The sequence below is a fragment of the Oreochromis niloticus genome, linkage group LG17 (genome assembly GCF_001858045.2).
Source record: "Oreochromis niloticus isolate F11D_XX linkage group LG17, O_niloticus_UMD_NMBU, whole genome shotgun sequence".
Lineage (NCBI taxonomy): Eukaryota > Metazoa > Chordata > Actinopteri > Cichliformes > Cichlidae > Oreochromis > Oreochromis niloticus.
The window spans coordinates 28,394,221-28,412,687 of NC_031981.2; the positions used below are offsets into that span (position 1 = coordinate 28,394,221).

At 37.5% G+C, this 18,467-nt stretch overlaps 1 protein-coding gene across 2 annotated transcripts in view; it reads right to left on the bottom strand.

Moving 5' to 3' along the window:
- Positions 1 to 7,184: 7,184 nt before the first annotated feature.
- The window catches only part of brinp3a.1 (bone morphogenetic protein/retinoic acid inducible neural-specific 3a, tandem duplicate 1), a 60,223-nt gene continuing 48,940 nt past the window's right edge, over positions 7,185 to 18,467 (bottom strand). Inside the window, exons 7-8 of one of the 2 annotated variants that reach the window (XM_019347005.2) lie at positions 15,499 to 15,721; positions 7,185 to 9,116 (exon numbers count right to left, since the gene is read on the bottom strand). In XM_019347005.2, the coding sequence (XP_019202550.1) occupies positions 8,000 to 9,116; positions 15,499 to 15,721 (1,340 nt within the window). In that variant the 3' untranslated portion in view covers positions 7,185 to 7,999. The remainder of the gene's footprint in view (positions 9,117 to 15,498; positions 15,722 to 18,467) is intronic. The other variant, XM_005458274.4, reaches the window with a different exon arrangement.

An 18,467-nucleotide genomic window follows, 5' to 3' on the forward strand; every position in this document is an offset into this window, starting at 1 on the left:
TCCGATGCTTGTAGTCCATTAATTTAGTTTTATTGCCGCTAAATTAGATTCACTTACTCCCTCTGGCAAGGAAGTGGAATGTGCATAAAAATAACTTATACCCCTAAACATTTGTTCTCAAAATATTCAGCTCAAGTGCAGTGTAGGTAGGCCACCTGCATGTCAATAACCTTCAAAACTCTTTCGTGTTTTTGACGTTTATTATATGAACCGAATTGCTCGCTTTCTCTTTTTTCTTCTTTTTTTCCATTTGCGTCTTTAAAGCAGTCACAGGCTGTCTCTTGCCAAGCTAGGACATCATGTCTCACCGCCCACTCAACTTTCCGAGGGAATGTTTCCTCTAAGGATCTGGCATCAAGATAATGATAATATTGTCACCTTCACCCACCACAGTCGGTGCAGATGGTGCTCTTTCCTTTTCATCCTTTAACATTATGCTTTAGTGCCACTATTAAGGCATTATGAGTTTGCAGTAGTGTTTTCTTTCTGCTGGAGAAAGGGCTGTGACTCTCAGGGTCACTTTGGGATTTGTTTCTGATTGCAGCTTGTGTGGTGAACTATGAAGTACATTTTCAAAGAGCAATGCAGATTGTTCTGGAGCCAGAAGTATGCCGAGGAGAAACTACATGACAGTGAACAACAAGCAAAGGAGAACAAGCTGGTGAGAATATTTCGAGTCTCGAAATCACAGAACACCTGCCTTTGGAGAAGAGAAATGCTGCTGTTTGAAAGTTGAAAGGGCATCATGTAAAGAATTTAACGTAAACCTTTGAGTTTGCAACAAACTTCATTTAATATGACAAAGAAGCTGTGGACCACAGTTTTGGGAAACAAAAGATGATTTGAATCTTGAAGGTATAATAATGAGTAATAATGTCAGTAATAATATGTAGATACTAGGCTACACTAAGGCCAGATAACATACCTGTCATCTTTACATAGTCTAAAGGGATCAACAAATTATAAATAAAATACATTTTTTCTTTGTAAACCCCAAACCAAGTGCACTAAACGATGGTAGTGCACAATATGTAATTCTGTTAATTAGACTATAAATATTAATGTTCAGGGTTTTTGCCAGAAGAGTTGTTAAGCCAGACGGCTACCCATCCACCTACTGTAACACAAATTGTGCAGCCCCGACGGCGGAACAGTGTTACGTATGTGCAACTCTTGCTACATTTGTAAAAATACAAAGAGACTAGGGACTTCATTTTCTACTCCTGGTTTGAAGACAATGTAGTGTAGTGTATACCAGCAAAAGAACAGTGAATCACAATTAACCTCCTTCACATACAGCAATTAATAATCTAATTAGAGGATATGCAGTAAATGAACAGCTATCATTACTTAGCATTACTGCTATATTTATGTACGGAAAAATGAGGATAATCAGGCAGGATACATAACCTTATTGGCCATACAATAAACCTTGACCTTGACCGTTAATCCTTTCAAACTATACCCCTGAATCAGGTGGCTGTTTTTCATGCCTGGCTACTACAGTCTGTGTGTCAAAGTATGCACTGAGCCCCAAGTTGGTCTTGATGCATTATTTGAGTGAGTGTCAAAAAGCTGTTGTATGAATGTGCAAGTAAAGAGGGGAATGAGGCTTTTCATAGTGCTTTTCTGCTCTGAGTAGAAAAGGACGATGAAAGTGCCGATCCATTTACCACATACTTGGAGGTATTGTAAAGTTGCTATAAGTGGTCAGACCTTTGTGTCTGAAAGCTGTATCACTAATGGTCTAGCAAAGCTAAATAAGTAGAAGACAGACAAGACATTTAACGTGTTTTTCACTAACAAGCATAAACTTAATTTACACGAAAAAAGAAAAATTAAAGTGAATCTTACTGTATTTTTCTAAACTGTTACTCAAGAAAAAAACAAGCCTCTTTACATGACATTTTAAACATTCCCCACATGCAGTTGCTTTTCATGAAACTTAAAACAGTCCTGAAAAGAATGCTCAGCTCATTTTTTTTACAACCTTCGTTCAAGAAGGCTGGAAAGCTATTTGCTTTGAGGACCTTTAGAATGTAGCTTTCAGGGCTCTTAAGCTGTGAGTTCATTCAAATGGACAAATTCTGAAGAACCTTGGAACAGCATGCAGCTTATATACTGGAACTTTTTCAATTTTTTTTATTAAATATCACTGCAGCTTTGTTAGCGCCTCAGAGTTGAGCTGTGGTGGAGCATCAAGTTATTGCTCTTTGAGCCTAGAGGGGAGCGCACCTTAACATTTCATACAGTCTGAACAGTTTTGTGGTGAGATAGTTGATTGTCTTATTTAATTATTGTTTTTTTTTTAAAGTTACAGTTTTTAAAATGATTATTCATTATAAATGCAAGTTTTTTCATGTCAGTGCTTCCTTAAATCTCTGTGGATATCCGAGATGACTGTGTGTGTTGTCTAAGTGACTAAGACCAAGACTCTTGTCTGACTCTTGTTAGCACAGACAGAAACACCATATCATCATGTCTCAAGTATCAAAGGACTGCTATCAGTAAGCTCCTGTTTGAATATCTCATGATCAAGTTGGAGAGAGTCCTTATCACATAACAGATTAAAAAAACGTAATTTGAAAGGTTTTCGTGGTCCAAAACACATCACAACAAAATCTTTATGATAATAATAAAAACATCTAAGTTCAATATAAGATAACAGCACACACTTAAAAGCACTTGGTTTACTGACCACCTGCCCTCAGCTCTCATGAACACTTGAAGTTCCTTAAAACTATTTTTCCAACTGGTTCTACATTTCTCACAATTACACTGATGCGACTTTGTTTCTGTCGAGAGAGAGAGAGAGAGAGAGAGAGAGAGAGAGAGAGAGAGATTTTCTGACACAGTCGTCTATCCGTCACAGTTTGGCTCTTTCAAACTCCAAAATCCTTATACTTGCCCATTTTTTCTGCTGCTAACACATCAACTTGAAAGACAAAATCTTCTTAATACATCCTTTACTAACAGGTGCCATGATGAAGAGATAATCAGTGTTATTCAGTTAACCTGTCAGTGACCATTATGCTGTAATTGCTTGAATTAGGTTAATTTGCCTATAAAGAAGTTCTGCAAAAGTAATAAAGGAGACTGGTGTGATTTATGGGTGTTCAAAGCCTGAGTTAAGGGTTTTGTGAGCCTAGATTTGGATGCAGCCATAAATAAATACTAGGTTGGTTTCAGAAAGTAAGCATAACTGTTTTTACCAACAAATTAAACTTAGAGCAATGGGTTCTGATATTCAAATCAAAAACTCTTTATTATTAACAGCTTGTAAATTGCAATGCCAACTACAGTTACCATATTTGTGAACAACTTATTTAAATGTGTATGTCATTTTGGAGTGATTCAATGGCCACTCATGGTACTTGAGAAAAGAAGTAACATTTAATCATGCATTCATGCAATGGTTGATTTTGAACACGTCAAGCATTTTATCTGGGTCACATCTAAAGTATGGCCAGTTTAGAATCACCAGTTCATCTAAAATGCAGATTTTTGAAATGTGGGAGCAAAACACATTATAAGTGTATAAGGGTATAAAACTGAGGACATGCAAAAGCTTTTCCTTTACTCTTCCTTAGAGATACAGTACAACTTTTCCACTTTTTTAAAACTTTGTTTTTCTTGATAGAAGCATTCTAATGATAGTCCGACGCATGAAAAAATTAGATTCATGCTATTGTCTCTTGGAGCTGCCGTTTGTGGAAAACACATCACTTTTATGTTAAACGAAATAGAAGTGGCTACATGGAGTAAGAGAACATTACACACAGGGGTTACTTTGATTGTTGTAATGCATGGATAATTTCAAGCCAAATAACTATGCAGAAAAATAATGACAAACGCAAAATACCAGACAGTCTGGTGCATGTTGGGGCTTACGCTATGTTCTATTAAATGTTGGAAAGCATAAATTCCCTGCTGCTATCGTATAATTACAGTATTAGTATGTTACAGGAGTTTAGCTCAGATATGAGAAAACAAACGCGTGAAGCATTTTATGCTTGTGAGATTTCATCTAACTAGCAAATATGTATTCTTTCCATGCAATGTTACCTTGTGTCAGGGTTATATCAGAGTGTTTTTGCAAGGTCCAATCATCCACTGATCTACTCTTTCTACCAGTGCAATCCATTATATAAGTAAAGCAATGCTAAGATTCATATATTGAGTAATTTATCACACATTATCGTTTGGTGGCATAGCTAAAAGTACGGCATTGTTAATTTTTTAAGCCGCCTTAAGCTTAAAAAGCTTTAAGTGGTGCGAAATGTGACAATCTTTAAAACTTGTGGTTGAAAAAATGTATTTAGTTTTTATCCTTCTGCTGTTCTAGCAGAAAGAAGTAGCTGAGACTTCTAGCATAAAAGCATCACTGCCATCTAAACGTGGGGAAAACTCATGCGTTCATCTTGTGAAATAGATACACACACACACACACACACACACACACACACACACACACACGCATACTACAGCATCTTTGTGTGTTGGGGTCAGAGCTGCAAACTACGCTAAGTACAAAGCATCTAAAGGATCTGGAGTGTGAGGCTTTTATTTCAGCTTGGAGTAAGACATAAACCCTGCAAATTACAATAGACTGCAAACCACAGGGAGAAACACCTGAGATATCAGGCTTTGATGCTGTGTCTTCCCCACTGCATCAAACATCAATGCATGAGAACAAATCTAAAGCCTAGAAGAGATCTTAAACCCAGAAATTTTCTCCTTATCACTACTGACTATTGCACATATTGTTGCATTTCTAAAATAAATCAAACAGTGGCACATCCTCACAGGAAAAACAATGCTGGACACTGCTTGCTTTTTCACCTATTTTCAAACTAGTCAGTCATTATCTGACCATTTTATTTGTTAAGCCACTTAAAACTGACCTATAAATCATTTCAGCATAATAAAAGACACCTAACTCAAGGTCTTAACCAGAGTGATGTTTACACTTAACAGAAAACTGTCATGTTTGCTAAATGAAGATTCTGAATTCAGACTCCATACACTGAAGGCAAATTTTAAAAGATTTAATGGGAGACAAGTTGTTTACCGAGGATGGGAGCAGAGCTTGAGTTATGCTTAACTCAGTGATGGACTGCTGGAAGCTCCATGGAGGGGAATAGAGGGTGGTCTAAGGCTGACATTAATGAGAACAATCTTACTTGTGAATGGGACTGGTTGGATCCAGGAAGGGGTTTTCTGAGGGCAGGTGGAATCCAGAGACTAAGAGTGCCTGTGGTGGAGAGTGTGTAGGTGGGTGAGTGTTCCAGGTGAGTCCTTCTCTTTCAGGTACCAACAGAATTGAAGCTGAAGGCAGTGTAGAACTCCTCAGAGCAGCAAACAGGGGAGTGGAGTAGGAATCCAAATGAGGGAAGAAATCACTAAAACAGATGGAGCAACAATATTAATTCTCAGGGAATTCAGATCTTTAGTGCAGAGAACCTGATTACTGCTGCTGAGGTGAATACGATCTGGTGGAGATCTGCTGTCCGTCCAACCTTAAAATACTGCACGGTTGATTGCATAACATAAATATAAAGGAATGACTCAAGACTTTTGCACAGGAATGTATGTTATTATAAATCTCACAATATTGAAGTTCAGGGCTGCAGTAGGTGTAAAAATGTATTTGTTACTCCTCTGATATGGAACTATTCCTGCAATGAGTGTTTCTCATCATGTAGTCATGTTAAAAATGTTGTTGTAATTTTGTTAATATATTTGTATATATATTCATTGAATAGAAATATTATGGGAGGCAGTGAATAGTTAGTGATTCCTAACTGGTAAATTCCAAACAATCTGTGTTTTTAGTGATTAGTTTTTTTTAAATTGATTAATATTATTATTTGATTAATTTTATGCTAAATGTTTTTCAACCCTGAAAATATCACGTTGCTATCTCCTGCACTCATGAAGTTGTGAGGGCTCCAAAATGCTGGAAAAATAACTCAATTTAATAATGGCCTGTAAATGGCCTGTATTTGTATAGCGCTTTACTAGTCCAAGGACCCCAAAGCGCTTTTACACGTTCAGTCATCCACCCATTCACACACACATTCACACACTGGTGATGGCAAGCTACATTGTAGCCACAGCCGCCCTGGGGCGCACTGACAGAGACTCAGTAATAGACTCAAAATTTACAAATTTGAAATACACAATTTGCTCTTCATGGGTCTGTAACGTGCTAAAAATAACTAAATAACTAAATAAATAAATAATGATCAGAATTGTATGAATATAAAATTTTGCAAGCTGTTATTAAATACAAGTATTTGTGGGTGATTGCAGATCATTGTGTGCGGCTCAGGTGGGAGGCGCTGACTGATTTATTTCATGCAATGAAACTGTAGTTTTGGAAACTGGCAGTCAGTTCAATTGCAATTGTTTCTTCAAGTCTTCTCAGATTATCACTATACTGTAGCTGTGTGAATTTAATTCATTTGCCAGTAAAGAAGTGCTGCAAAAGTAGGAAGGAGAATGGCGTTGATCAGGGTTTTGTCATAGGACAGATTTGATTTAGACAAATAGATAAATTATGAAATAAGCTTAATAAAGTTAATACTGAGCAATAATTAAACAACTTACCAACAAATGAAACTAGTATTATTATGTTTCTACTGTTCAAATCAAAAATGTTTTCTTGATAGCAGCACCAAGAGTAACTGTCACTAAATTTAATGATATCAATGTCCTATTTAGGTGACCTTTAAAATGAGTGATCATACATAAAATGAAGAAGTCATAGTGTAACAATATGTGGCTTTGTTTTGGAATGATTCTTTTAAAAAATGAATTGGAAATGTGGCCTTTAAGCCCCTTTTCCATTAGTACCTACTCGGATCGACTCACCATGGTTCGCCACTGTTTTCCATTGGTACCAAGGACATGGGGTTCCAAGCAATCTGAGCAGGTAATAAAATGTGATATCGTCACACTGCATGGCACTGATTGGCTGCTCAGTAACGTCACTTGTTGAGTCATGAGAGCATCAAAATCAAAAGTGACATTTTTTAAACTCGTTGAAACGTGACAACAGAAAGAATTATGTTGGTAACCCCTATAATAAATCTGATAGACTCATTATAAATGGCACTATCTTAGTTATTACAGTGCCATTTAGAAAGCCAAAAGGCATCTATGTACACAAGAACACCATGTACAGACCACACATAAAAATTTATTTTATTTAGTGTATTAACAAATCGTATTATACATTTTATAGACAGTGTTTTTGTAACTTTTGCTTCACAAACAACAGCATTATAAAAATAAAAGCACATGTAACATATATTGTGAACATGATACATTGTTTGTCAGCAAGTCCGGAGTAATACAGCATTTATTTATTCACTTTGTTTATGGCAATGACTATTTTCTTACAAAAATGTGAAGTAGAGCTTAAAAAAATGAGTGATTTTATCATGATATGAAAAGCAAAAAGAACACGGTGCCCATCATTTTCCATCTAAAGAAGGAGGACTGTGATATTAAAACAATTACTTATGTTGGGCTCTTTTTAGAAAGCAAATGTAGCGAGGAACATGCTGGTGATGAAATGAAATGTGTGAGGTGACTACATTGCTTGGGTAATATTTTATCAGCAAAAGCCTTTTGTTTACGTATGTGAGCAATTCAGATTTGTGCAATCTACAAACATCAGCACACTGGCAAAATATCAGTGATGGCAAATATTGAAATTCATATTAATAACTATTAAAGTTATTGTTTTCATCAGGAGAGAAAAAAATCAAACAATGAGGCAAGTATGGTGAAATCCTCCTTATTTCTAAGACGTAATACAAATTTATACCAAAAGCTGACATAAGAATCTCAAATGCACTCTTGAGACCCATGACAACAAATAACATGTCCCCCAAATGTCCCTTGCACTGCTCCAGATTTGCTCTTAACTATCGTCAGAGTTGTGTGGTAAATGTTCTTCCATCTGTGCGCCTGGCCACCTGCCCACTTCTTAGCTACATAATTTGGTTGTTTCGTATTCCATCGAGTTTGGCTGCTTGGCACTGAAAGTCTGCAACGCTGCCTGGATCCTGGCAACGTCTGTAGTGGACAGTTTGAGCCGGTGCCGCAGCAGACAGGAGAACAGGTCCAGTGGCTGAGCTCCTGGTGGGGAAAGCCTGTTGACCCGATCCCGGATCTCCAGCAGCTGCAGCAGGGCTGAGTCCTGCGATCCCTGAGTATATGGGTAGTCCAGCTGTAAAATCAAGTCCTGGATCGCTTCCGGGTCAAAGTGCATACTATAGCCGTACACCTGGATGCTGTTGATCTTCATGTAGCCTAGATTTCGTCCCTGTTCCAGGTACTCCAAGGGTTCATAATATACAGTTCCATTCCCATTGCTTGATGGGTCCCTGATCCGGCTCCGTAGATAAAAATGGACTGTCTCAAAAAATGTTTTCCACTTGTTGCCTAAAGTCAGAGTCCAATTATAACAGTCATAAGGAAGGTCTAATTTAGTCCTCTCCCAGTCTGGATAGTTCTTCTGCTCAATGGGCATGATCCAGCTCTCTGAGTGGCTCCCACCAAACGGATTGATATAAACAGACAGCATGGGGTCCAGAGTGCTGTTCTTGGTAAGGCAGATCTGTAGAGACATCCCCAGGAGCATGTGGACATGGTTTGACTTGTATTTGTTACTTTTCAGTGTCAGCAGCATTCTCTTCCTCCACGATGGGTCAAACCAATTATTCAGCCTGACATCATTGCTTACGAAGATGCCGTGAATGCTAATGCGGTTGTCACGTTTCTGGAGAAGATAGCGCAGCTCCATGTCCTGCAGGTCAGTCTCAAAGCCTATGTAGTGGTCAGTGGAGTCTGGCACTTCGTTGCGGCACACACCCTGGCTCAGCATGTAACCCTGGTTGCAGGTGGCGCAGCGGGAGCGATTCTCATAGGAGCATGACGCGCAGGAGGTGCCCTCCCCCACTGTGCATGGGATCAAGCCCTGGCAGGGAGGATGCTCATAAGGGCAGGAGCAGCTCCGAGTTTCCTCCAGGTAAGAGCCGATGTGATTGTTTTCGCTGCAGTACATGATGGAGAGGATGTAGTTCAGCCAGTAGCTAAAGGGCCTGCGACAGAGACGGAGCAGTGGGTAAGATTCATTGTTGATGCAGAGTACATAACACACGTAAGAATCACATGGCTTAAAACTTTAATTTCATTATTTCTAAACTGAACAATAAAAAAAAATATATATTGATGACGAACAAAATGCTCCTCTGTATGGAGAAAACCTGTGAACCACTTAGTTTGATAGTGATCATCATGTATGCTTTTCATCAATGTGAAGTCTCACAATCCCATTTACTGTCTTCACTCACATCTCTTTTCCCTTTCGAGTCATTCTGCTTACATCAGGTGTTTTCTCTTTTGATGGGTGTTGAGTTTCTACTTTATTGTCAAATATAATATTTATAAAAATGTTTCCGATAGCAGGTGAGCTGAGTAATTATTAGACGGTCATACAAATTTTTTAATAAATAAGAGTTGCAGTGGATATAGATGGGAAGTTGAACAATAAATATGTGAGCATGAAATGAAAATATGGCTATGGATATTGCAGTTATGCGGTACTTCACAATTAGGAAGCCATGAAATGTAAATGTCAAAGTCCCCCTGTCTTCTCCTGCTCTATATGATTTGTTAATGACACATGAAAATATGTTAAATGTAGTTTAGTGCAACCAACTCTTGCACTGTAAGGAGTAAAACTGAGTCATTATTTTAACTAACAGATTGAAACTATGGGTATTCATATGCATGGTTAAGTGCTTTTTGAAGAAACACAGCTAAGTAAAATTTTGTCTGCTTCCTGACCATACTCTGCAGGGGAGGGAAGGTGCATTATGGGGGAGATCAACAGTCATTGCTTGCTCTGTATCACTTCATAATCTCAAGAGACCAATGCCTGCTACGCAAGTCCCACATTTAAGCGATTCATTCGAATCCTTTAAGGTTTTCATGAAATCCTTGTAAAAAAGATTTAATGAATCCAGTCTAAAACGCATCCTACTAAAGATGGATCACTTGTCGTTTCACTAGAAATATGCAAGGTCAAAAAAGATGATGAGTTAGAAATACACCCATTTTATATTTAGTGCTAAGAAAACGAGCTAACTGGGTAATTGGAAAGTCTCCCTCTGTAATATAAGTTAATGCTAATTACATTACGATTTTTATGTTGTTTACTTTGAGCAGAGCTGAAAATACTAAACAGATACACTCTTGTTAAAAGCATAAACAACCAAAGCAACCAAAAAATACAGAAATGTAATCAAAACATAGCTTCAGCTTTGGCATCATATAAAATCTCCTATAAAACCAAATTAGGTTTAATAAGAGGCTGATAAAGATCACATTAGTAAAATACATCATTTAGTTAAGTTGGAAAGGTGCAGAGTCTAGTCTAGCCCTATGTATATCTAGAACCATACATATAGTATATGATTTGCAAAAGGCTCTATTTATTCCAAGCCACAAACTATATCGGTGAAGCAATATAGCGGAATTGTTTCTGAATGAAAGAGCAGATGGAATGCATGACAGGAATATAATGTGGTAAATTAGTCTGTCGCTTGCTATGTTCCACATCTGTCAGATTTTTTAATCCACTTTTGTTCTTTAGCAGAGTGGCAATTCTGTTGCTGTAGCCGTGTGCAGCTGGTAAATTAATTTAAGGGAAACAAAAGTGCATGTATAAGTAATTTACATCTAAAAAAACATAATTTTGAAGGGAAAAGTACCGTTTGTTCAAACAGTTGTTAGACTAAAGAAATTAAACTGCACTGTGTGTGTGCTGGTGAGTGTGTGTGTCACTGGGAATTTGAACCCATGATGAACAGTAGTGTTAGCCCTGCATCAGACTGGCCAGGCTGTAGCCCGCCTCTTGCCCTGTGATAGCTGGGATAGGCTCCAGACCCCCTGCGACAATGATAAGGAAAAGCAGAAGAGGATGGACAGATAGATGGATAAATATTAGATGTAAGTCCTGAATCAGGCTTTCTGACCATTTTCCAAAAATTATTTCAGCATTTTAATGTTTAATACATTGACTGGAAAAGTTTTTTATACATTCCTATATCGACACAAATACTAGGACAGTGATAAACTGCAGTGGATGGAGATTGCATGAGGGTGTACCCAACAAATAAATGCAGTAAATATATGCAAAACATTTTTAAAGAACATTTTGATATTTTGGATATGAAGCATTTTGATTATAAAAACAGGCTGTAATATGTGTAACGTTCTACTGAGTCAAATTTTAAACCAGCTATCAAACTGGATATGATCGAGTTGTGTTTGAACTTACACAACATATTTAAATGGATTTCGTTCACACAGTCCTACGTTTCTAGATTCTAGTTGGACTGGGTACAGACACACAAATACACACAAATGGTGAAGCTAAGCAAAGTGATGATAAGGGTGAAACTGGACTAAACAGCTTGATAAACTAACATACTTGAAGCTGCTGCAGATTTAGCAGTTATATGAAAAAAATGGAAACAAATGATTGTGAGTTCACTGATATTGTCAATTCTGTGCAAAAAGCAATATATTCAAATGTGGGGTTTTTTCAACTTTAATTGAGAAAACAATTATTTAAAAAGAAACATGGCTTAGAACACCTTCCAGTGGTAAAAATAACTAAATATATAAACTTGTGATTACGTTTTCTTTTCTTTTCTTTTCTTTTTGTTTTCCAGCTTCATAATTTGTTCCCTCCAGTGTACTGTACTTTTACTCACTAATGATGCATATCTTAGGCATGAAAAAATAATTATCATGCAGAGCTAAAGTCTATAGAAGGCTTCTGGTGTTTCTTAGTTTCGAGACCATTTTTTTGTTCTTCTTTTATAAGTGCTTTGAACCGGCAAGCCCCCTCTAGTATTCCAGCATCACAGTGAGCGCAGTCAGTGTGATGTGGAGAAAAACAGAAAGGAGCAAAAGACTTTTTCTTTTTCCTCAAATCAAATTTTAAATCTGGTGACATTTTGTCAAAAGACAGTCGATGTAATGCGTTAACAGTCTTAACGGCACCCAGCTTGTCTGAAACTCATCAGCGAGAGTCAGTTGTGCATATCTCACCTCCAGAGTGGAGACTGTGCACAGCAAGAGAGAGGAAGCTGTCTCGCCATCATAAGCACATTTTGTCAGCAGGACATGTAAACTGTCATGGAGACGCAGTGTGCAGTATGGGCAAAAGAGAAGCCGGGTGTTCACTCTGCAATCTGTTCATTGTCTGTCAGTTCATTTCACACAGATCAATGCCACACACGAACTTTCTCCTTCTGCCACAGAGTACATTTTGACTAGTGAAGAAAACTTTTTTTTCCCCCCTCCGCACTAGATACACTTCATTTTTTCCATTACAAGCCACATTTATTTACTTTGGAACCACAGAAAAAGCAGCCTATCAGTTGTTTTTGTGCAGCTCCATCACGGCTGCCGTGACACCTCTTGTATTCTCGGAAAAAAGAAAAGGAAAGGAAAAAAAATACTGTACATATTTCCAAAGACTGCGCTAGAAAGTTACAAAAGAAACTCCAAAATGGATTTACAATGTAAAAGCCTACTTTTTTTTATGTTTGCTTTGTCTTCATCTCACAAAGACCGTGAAGCTTTGGAACATGAATAATGGCTACAGAGATGTACAAATATTCCATATGAAAAACAAATCCTCCGTGAGCTGGGTCATTATGTACCAGGCGATATGAGTATGAGATGTAAGGTAAATGAGGATAAAATCTTTGTATGTGTATATATATATATATATATATATATATTTGTCTATTACATTGACAAAGGGGAGTATATTCTTCAGTGCTTGGCTTTGAACACCATTAAAATGAAACAACATACTTCTTTGTACCAGGTTACATCACAGCAGGATCCAAAATATGTGCTTTAATTATTTACTTTCAATACTCTGATTCTTCGTTATAGAATTTATAGAATTTAATGCTGTGCAGCTCGAGTTTGTAGACATTTTGCCGATTAGATTCAGTGTTCAGCGTTCTACAAATGTGAATGTGCCCTGTCTGAAGATTCATCTCAGCTCAAAGCACTGCAAGTCGCCTATTTCATCATTGTAATTTAGCTGTTTGCAAGCTTTTATACACAGATGGGAACATTTACTAAACCTGTCACCATTTTCCATCAGGGATGAACATTTTGCATCTCTTTAATTTTTTTGCATAGCACAGATATTACTAAGAATATAGCTGTAAATGACCTCGGTCGCACCTCATTTGCATAAATTGCTACTAAGGAACATCTGATTCTGCAGCATTATGATGCTATATGAGGAAACGGTGCTTAGGACTGGAGCTGAAAGCCATTAAAAATCAAGTTAATATGATATGAGGGACCATCTGGAAACAGAAATGCAAAATCATGCGAAAAAATAACCATTTGTTGTTGCGTTGAATCTTTTGTGGTATGATTAGTGCAGGACTGAGAGCTCAGTCACAGTGATTTTGATCCATCTTTTAATCTGCCTTTATCTCTCTTATACATTTCCCCTTATATATCAGAAATACACTTTCCCCTATAGCGATGCTCAGTCTATAATGGTAATAACTGGAATACATTTCTATTCCATTATAAGATCTTTGCAAATAAGTGTCAGTATAGCTCATTTGGTTGTATAGACAACCCATATACTAAAGGGGTGCAGTACCCTGAGTTTGAGTCTGCAAATAAAAATTTGGATTCCCTAAATATACTACTTTAGGTGAATTAACCAATTTTTGTGTTCTATTTTTAGGAAACAAAACCTTTTCTTTACCTTGCTTAAAAATGTAAGTAAACACAACTGTGCTTGTAGCTACTCCGAATTTAACACTGCATATATGTACAGTGCTGTGAAAAGGTATTTTTCCTCCATAACCCAAGTGTCCTTGAGCTTAAGGCCATGAACTGACAGACGGGCTTTAGGTTTTTCTAGTAGAATTCATGGATGCATCCATTTCAGCCATCAAGCTGTCCATTTCAAGTTGTCCAGCTGCTGAAACAGCAAAGCAGCGCCAGACCATCATACTACCACAACCATGTTTGACTGATGGTATAATCTTTCTATGAAATGCTATGTTTGTTTTTGCCAGATGTAACAGGACTCACACCTTGCAAAATTTCACTCTTGCCTTGTCAGTCCAAAGACTATTATCCTAAAAGTCTGGGGGATCATCAAGATCGTTTTTCACAAATGTGAGTTGAGCCTTTGTGTCCTTTTAGGTCATCAGTGGTCTTTGGAAATCTCACATGGTTGCACTCCTGGAGTAGTTTTAGTAGCCACTCCTGGGAATGTTCACCAATTTTCAGGTTTCTCCATTTGTGGAGAAACCTTTTATGTCTCTCAATCTGGTTCACTGGAATCCCAAACCATTAGAAATGGTTTTGTAACCCTATCCGTAGATGCCAATGACTTTGTTTTTCATCTGTTCTTGAGCTTCTTCAGATGCCAGTATAATGTATTTCTACAGGTTCATTTTAAGGGATTTCTTGATTTACTGTGTCTGGCAGTAATGAGGTCTGCGTGTTGCTAATAAAATAGAACCCAGCTTTCCAAAAAATTTGATTAATCAGAGTTAATTCAGGTAGGTTTGGAAAGCATTTTCTCCATTTAAAAGAACTGCAAGTAAGAAATCAGGAATGAGCTAAATACATGTCTTACAACACTGTATGTTCCCATAGATTTTATAGGTAAATATGTACAGTTTGAATGAACAGAGATGTATTCCCTCATTTTAGAGGAAATGAAGGAGGGGGCAATGGGAGACTCGAGCTCTATATTTAAAAAAAAAATCACATTGCAGAGGATGAATATTTGGTTCCTCACCTGAAATAGCTCCTAAAATAAACCTGGGTACTTCAGCTGCACTGACATAATCACATTTCTTTTTCATAAGCTTTTGTTGCAGACTATACGGCTGAACTTTGTGGAGAAAAACACAAAAATAGATGGAACGATCAACAGAAGATCCACGGCAGATTTTCTTTAGTATATGATTTCATTGCAGTCAAGTTAACCAACAGGAAAAATGGCCCAAACTTTGCATATTCCTTTGAAACACTGCAAACTTTAATTTCACAGGAGGATAACTTTGATTTCCTGAATGTAAAGGAGACCCGGGCTGGGAGTGCAGCCAAGTCATCAGGTGTGACACTATAGCTCACTTCAGTGAGACCTCGGTTGAATATCAAAGTGCTAATGTATTGTGTGTATTATTAGCATAATGCCTAGTTCAGGGGATAACAAAGCACTGCGCACAGAGGGGGCTGAGGAAAATAAATGAGCACTGCCGTTTGCAATGTGCTTGAAAGGACTTGCAATGTGGCTGCAGGCTTTGGAATTTTTGCTTATTTTCTCACAGTCATGCGCGCAAACACACGGCCTAACACATCTGTATCCACAGAAAGGTCAGCAGGAATACTTATATTTCTCACCTCTCTCTCAGCATAATAATTTTGGGCTGAGTTTGACACCTTTTGCTGAGGGTGAAGAGCTTGTTGATAATGCGTCGTGCTTTGCTCAGGAGCTGCTGGGTGTTGAGCTCCAGCTGTTTGTAGCGCTGGAGAATGGTCGGCTCCGTTTTCCAGAAATACTGAATGGCCGATGCGTTCAGAGCGTAGAATGTAGGAAGCCTTCGAACAAAGTTCTGGAACTCATCTGAAAAACAGGGGATATGCAAGATAGTTTAGTCTGTGTTTGAAAAGAAGTGGATGGTTCCTGTCTGACTTTGACTAACTGACTTGACTGCTTTCTCACTATATTTGTCTAATTTAGTCAAGCCAAAATGAGAAAATCAGTTTGCAGAGTCCACGTGGACTGAAGAGCTGCAGGGCAAACTGGAAGTGATATTGTTTGAAGCATAGGCTAATAGAAAAAGGCAGAGCTAAATACGGTGATGGGGTAAGATTCATTAATGAATAGCATACAGATTTTCAGCAGCAAGTCTGTCAGGGGGAAATCAGGATGGGCATGGAGCACAGAGGATAACATCTGTCAGCCCTTCAGAACTGCTGTTTGCCTCGTGTGCTAACAGATTACATTTCAATAACAATATCATCACAATCACGATTGGATGTATGGAAAATCGAAAACATGCTCACTTCTGATTAGAAAATGACCGTGCTGTTTGTCTGGATAATAAAGCATCAATTTAGGAAACCAATTAAGCCCCAGTGCCTTCCCTGCTGATTATGCAAGAAGCTTTACATGTTCCTGTGAAAATAATAACTTGATTAAACAAGTTGTAATAAAATACATTAAAGTATATTTGAGAGTGTTTTCCATGACCTTTATTTTGAAAACTAAAGAAAAATCACATGGTGCCACCTCCACCATCATTTTCTTTCTTTCTTCTAATCACACATTTAGCACATTGTGTGATATATTAATTTGTCTTATCTAAAATTAGTTTAACAGATGAGACCATTACTTGTGTCCAATGAGATGACATAATCCAAAAATGAGTCTGTCTTTTAAAACATCCCATGCGTGCCTTCATCGTAATAACCATCAGTGTGATTTACATTTTGAACAGTAACAGGATTCTGAGTCAAAGAAGAAAAAGAATATATCCCAGCGTATATAAATATTCTAGCATTGTGCTTGACTTATCGAAACATGAAACATCAGTCATGCAAACATGCAATAAAAAAAGCTTAGTAGCTTATATGCAAATCTGACAAGACAAAGCAAGTATAAGTGGCACTGGCTGTTAAAGGAGTCATATACAAATAAAAATACATCCAAAAAGGACTGGCTAATATCAGCTAAAACAATAAAATAGGATACTGTCAGATCATAATCCAGTTATAGAAAAAAAGAAAAAGAAAAAAAACATCCATAAAAGTAGCATGAGAAAATAATTGTTTATTCATGAGAATATTGTTTATATATATTTCACACATACTGAAACAAAACAACAAAGTTAACGCAGACTGACTATGCACACACTGTATGAAAGGATTGCTATATATATTATATTTCCTAATAAATTTAAATCTCGCTACTAGTTTAGGGTTAGGGTTACTATACTGGCAGACAAAAGGGGTTGTATTTTCATGACGTAAGTGGCTGACTATGAAAGTTTGATACCAGGATAGTATAAATGTGTTCAGTTTGCAAAAAATAACTGTGGGAGTGGTTCAATAGCCACGTGTTTAGCTATTACATCGACATAAATCCCTCTAGCATTGAGCATCTTTACTGCATCTTCCCCCTCTCCCTTTCTTCATTTCCTGCCTCCTTCCACTGTCTAATAAAATGCCCAGAAATGATGAAAAAATTAGCAGTAAATTGCTGATCTTTCAGCCACATTATCAAGATTACACATCGTGTAGTAGCAGCTGGATTTGTTTTGTCTCCAAACCATTCAACTAAAGTCTAGACTTTCCAATAAAGAGTTAATATTACTCACTTTTATTAAGGCCTATAAGTAGCCAATATTTTTACCTATGTTATAGATGCTAAATTTAGAAAAGGAATATTGTGAGGATACAATAAGTAATCAATACTTAGTCACACTCAGACTATCATTCTTGCTTTTATTTTCTCTTGGTTACAATATTGCAATGGCATTTTATGGGAACCGAGAAAAGTGAACGTATTACTCAACTTTATAGAGTCCATGACCCTATACAGGTTGCTCGTTACCTGTAGAGCTGATTTTAACATTTTACTTATTAGTTTTAAAGCCCTTCATGCCCTGACCCCATAATAAACAGTACTATTAGTACAGAGCCATTCCTCCTTTCTCTATTTCTTGCTATAATTTAATTGATATGTGCAGCCATACATGAACATACAATATATTAGGTAAAAGATATTCTTTCTTTCAGTAGTCCTCAGGGATAGCTGTAGAGGATTCTTGAAGAACATTGCAAAGCTCTTCTTTGGATGTTGGCTTCCTCCTGCTCACATGATGACAACAGTTTCAACCAAAGATTTTAAACTTGGATTCAAGTTTGAAATCTTTTTTCAAGATACCCTGCAAGACTTGTGGACACTGATTCTCAGTCCACATTCTTGTGTAATCTGGCATACCTCAGAGCCCTTTGCCCCATTTCCCTTCCTTCAAAATGGCTTCTCGCGACACCATCTAGGTTGCCCAACAAGAAAACTGAAGGGGAGGCTGGAATGGCACCGAAACCATTTGAACTGGTGGATGTAATTGTCAGGTATATTGCCCTGACAGTGGGAGCAGCTGTGAGATGACCCAAAACCCAACGTGAACATCTGTCGACCCATTTGGTGCACTCTATGCAGGATTTTGTATTGCATTAATTGCAGATTGGGGTTTGTAGTCATTTTAACAGAGAGTGTCCAGCATATTTTAGTATGCGGTATTCAGTAATTTGGGGATTTTGAGATTAAGGAATCGCACCATGTTTAAAAATAATCTGTCAAA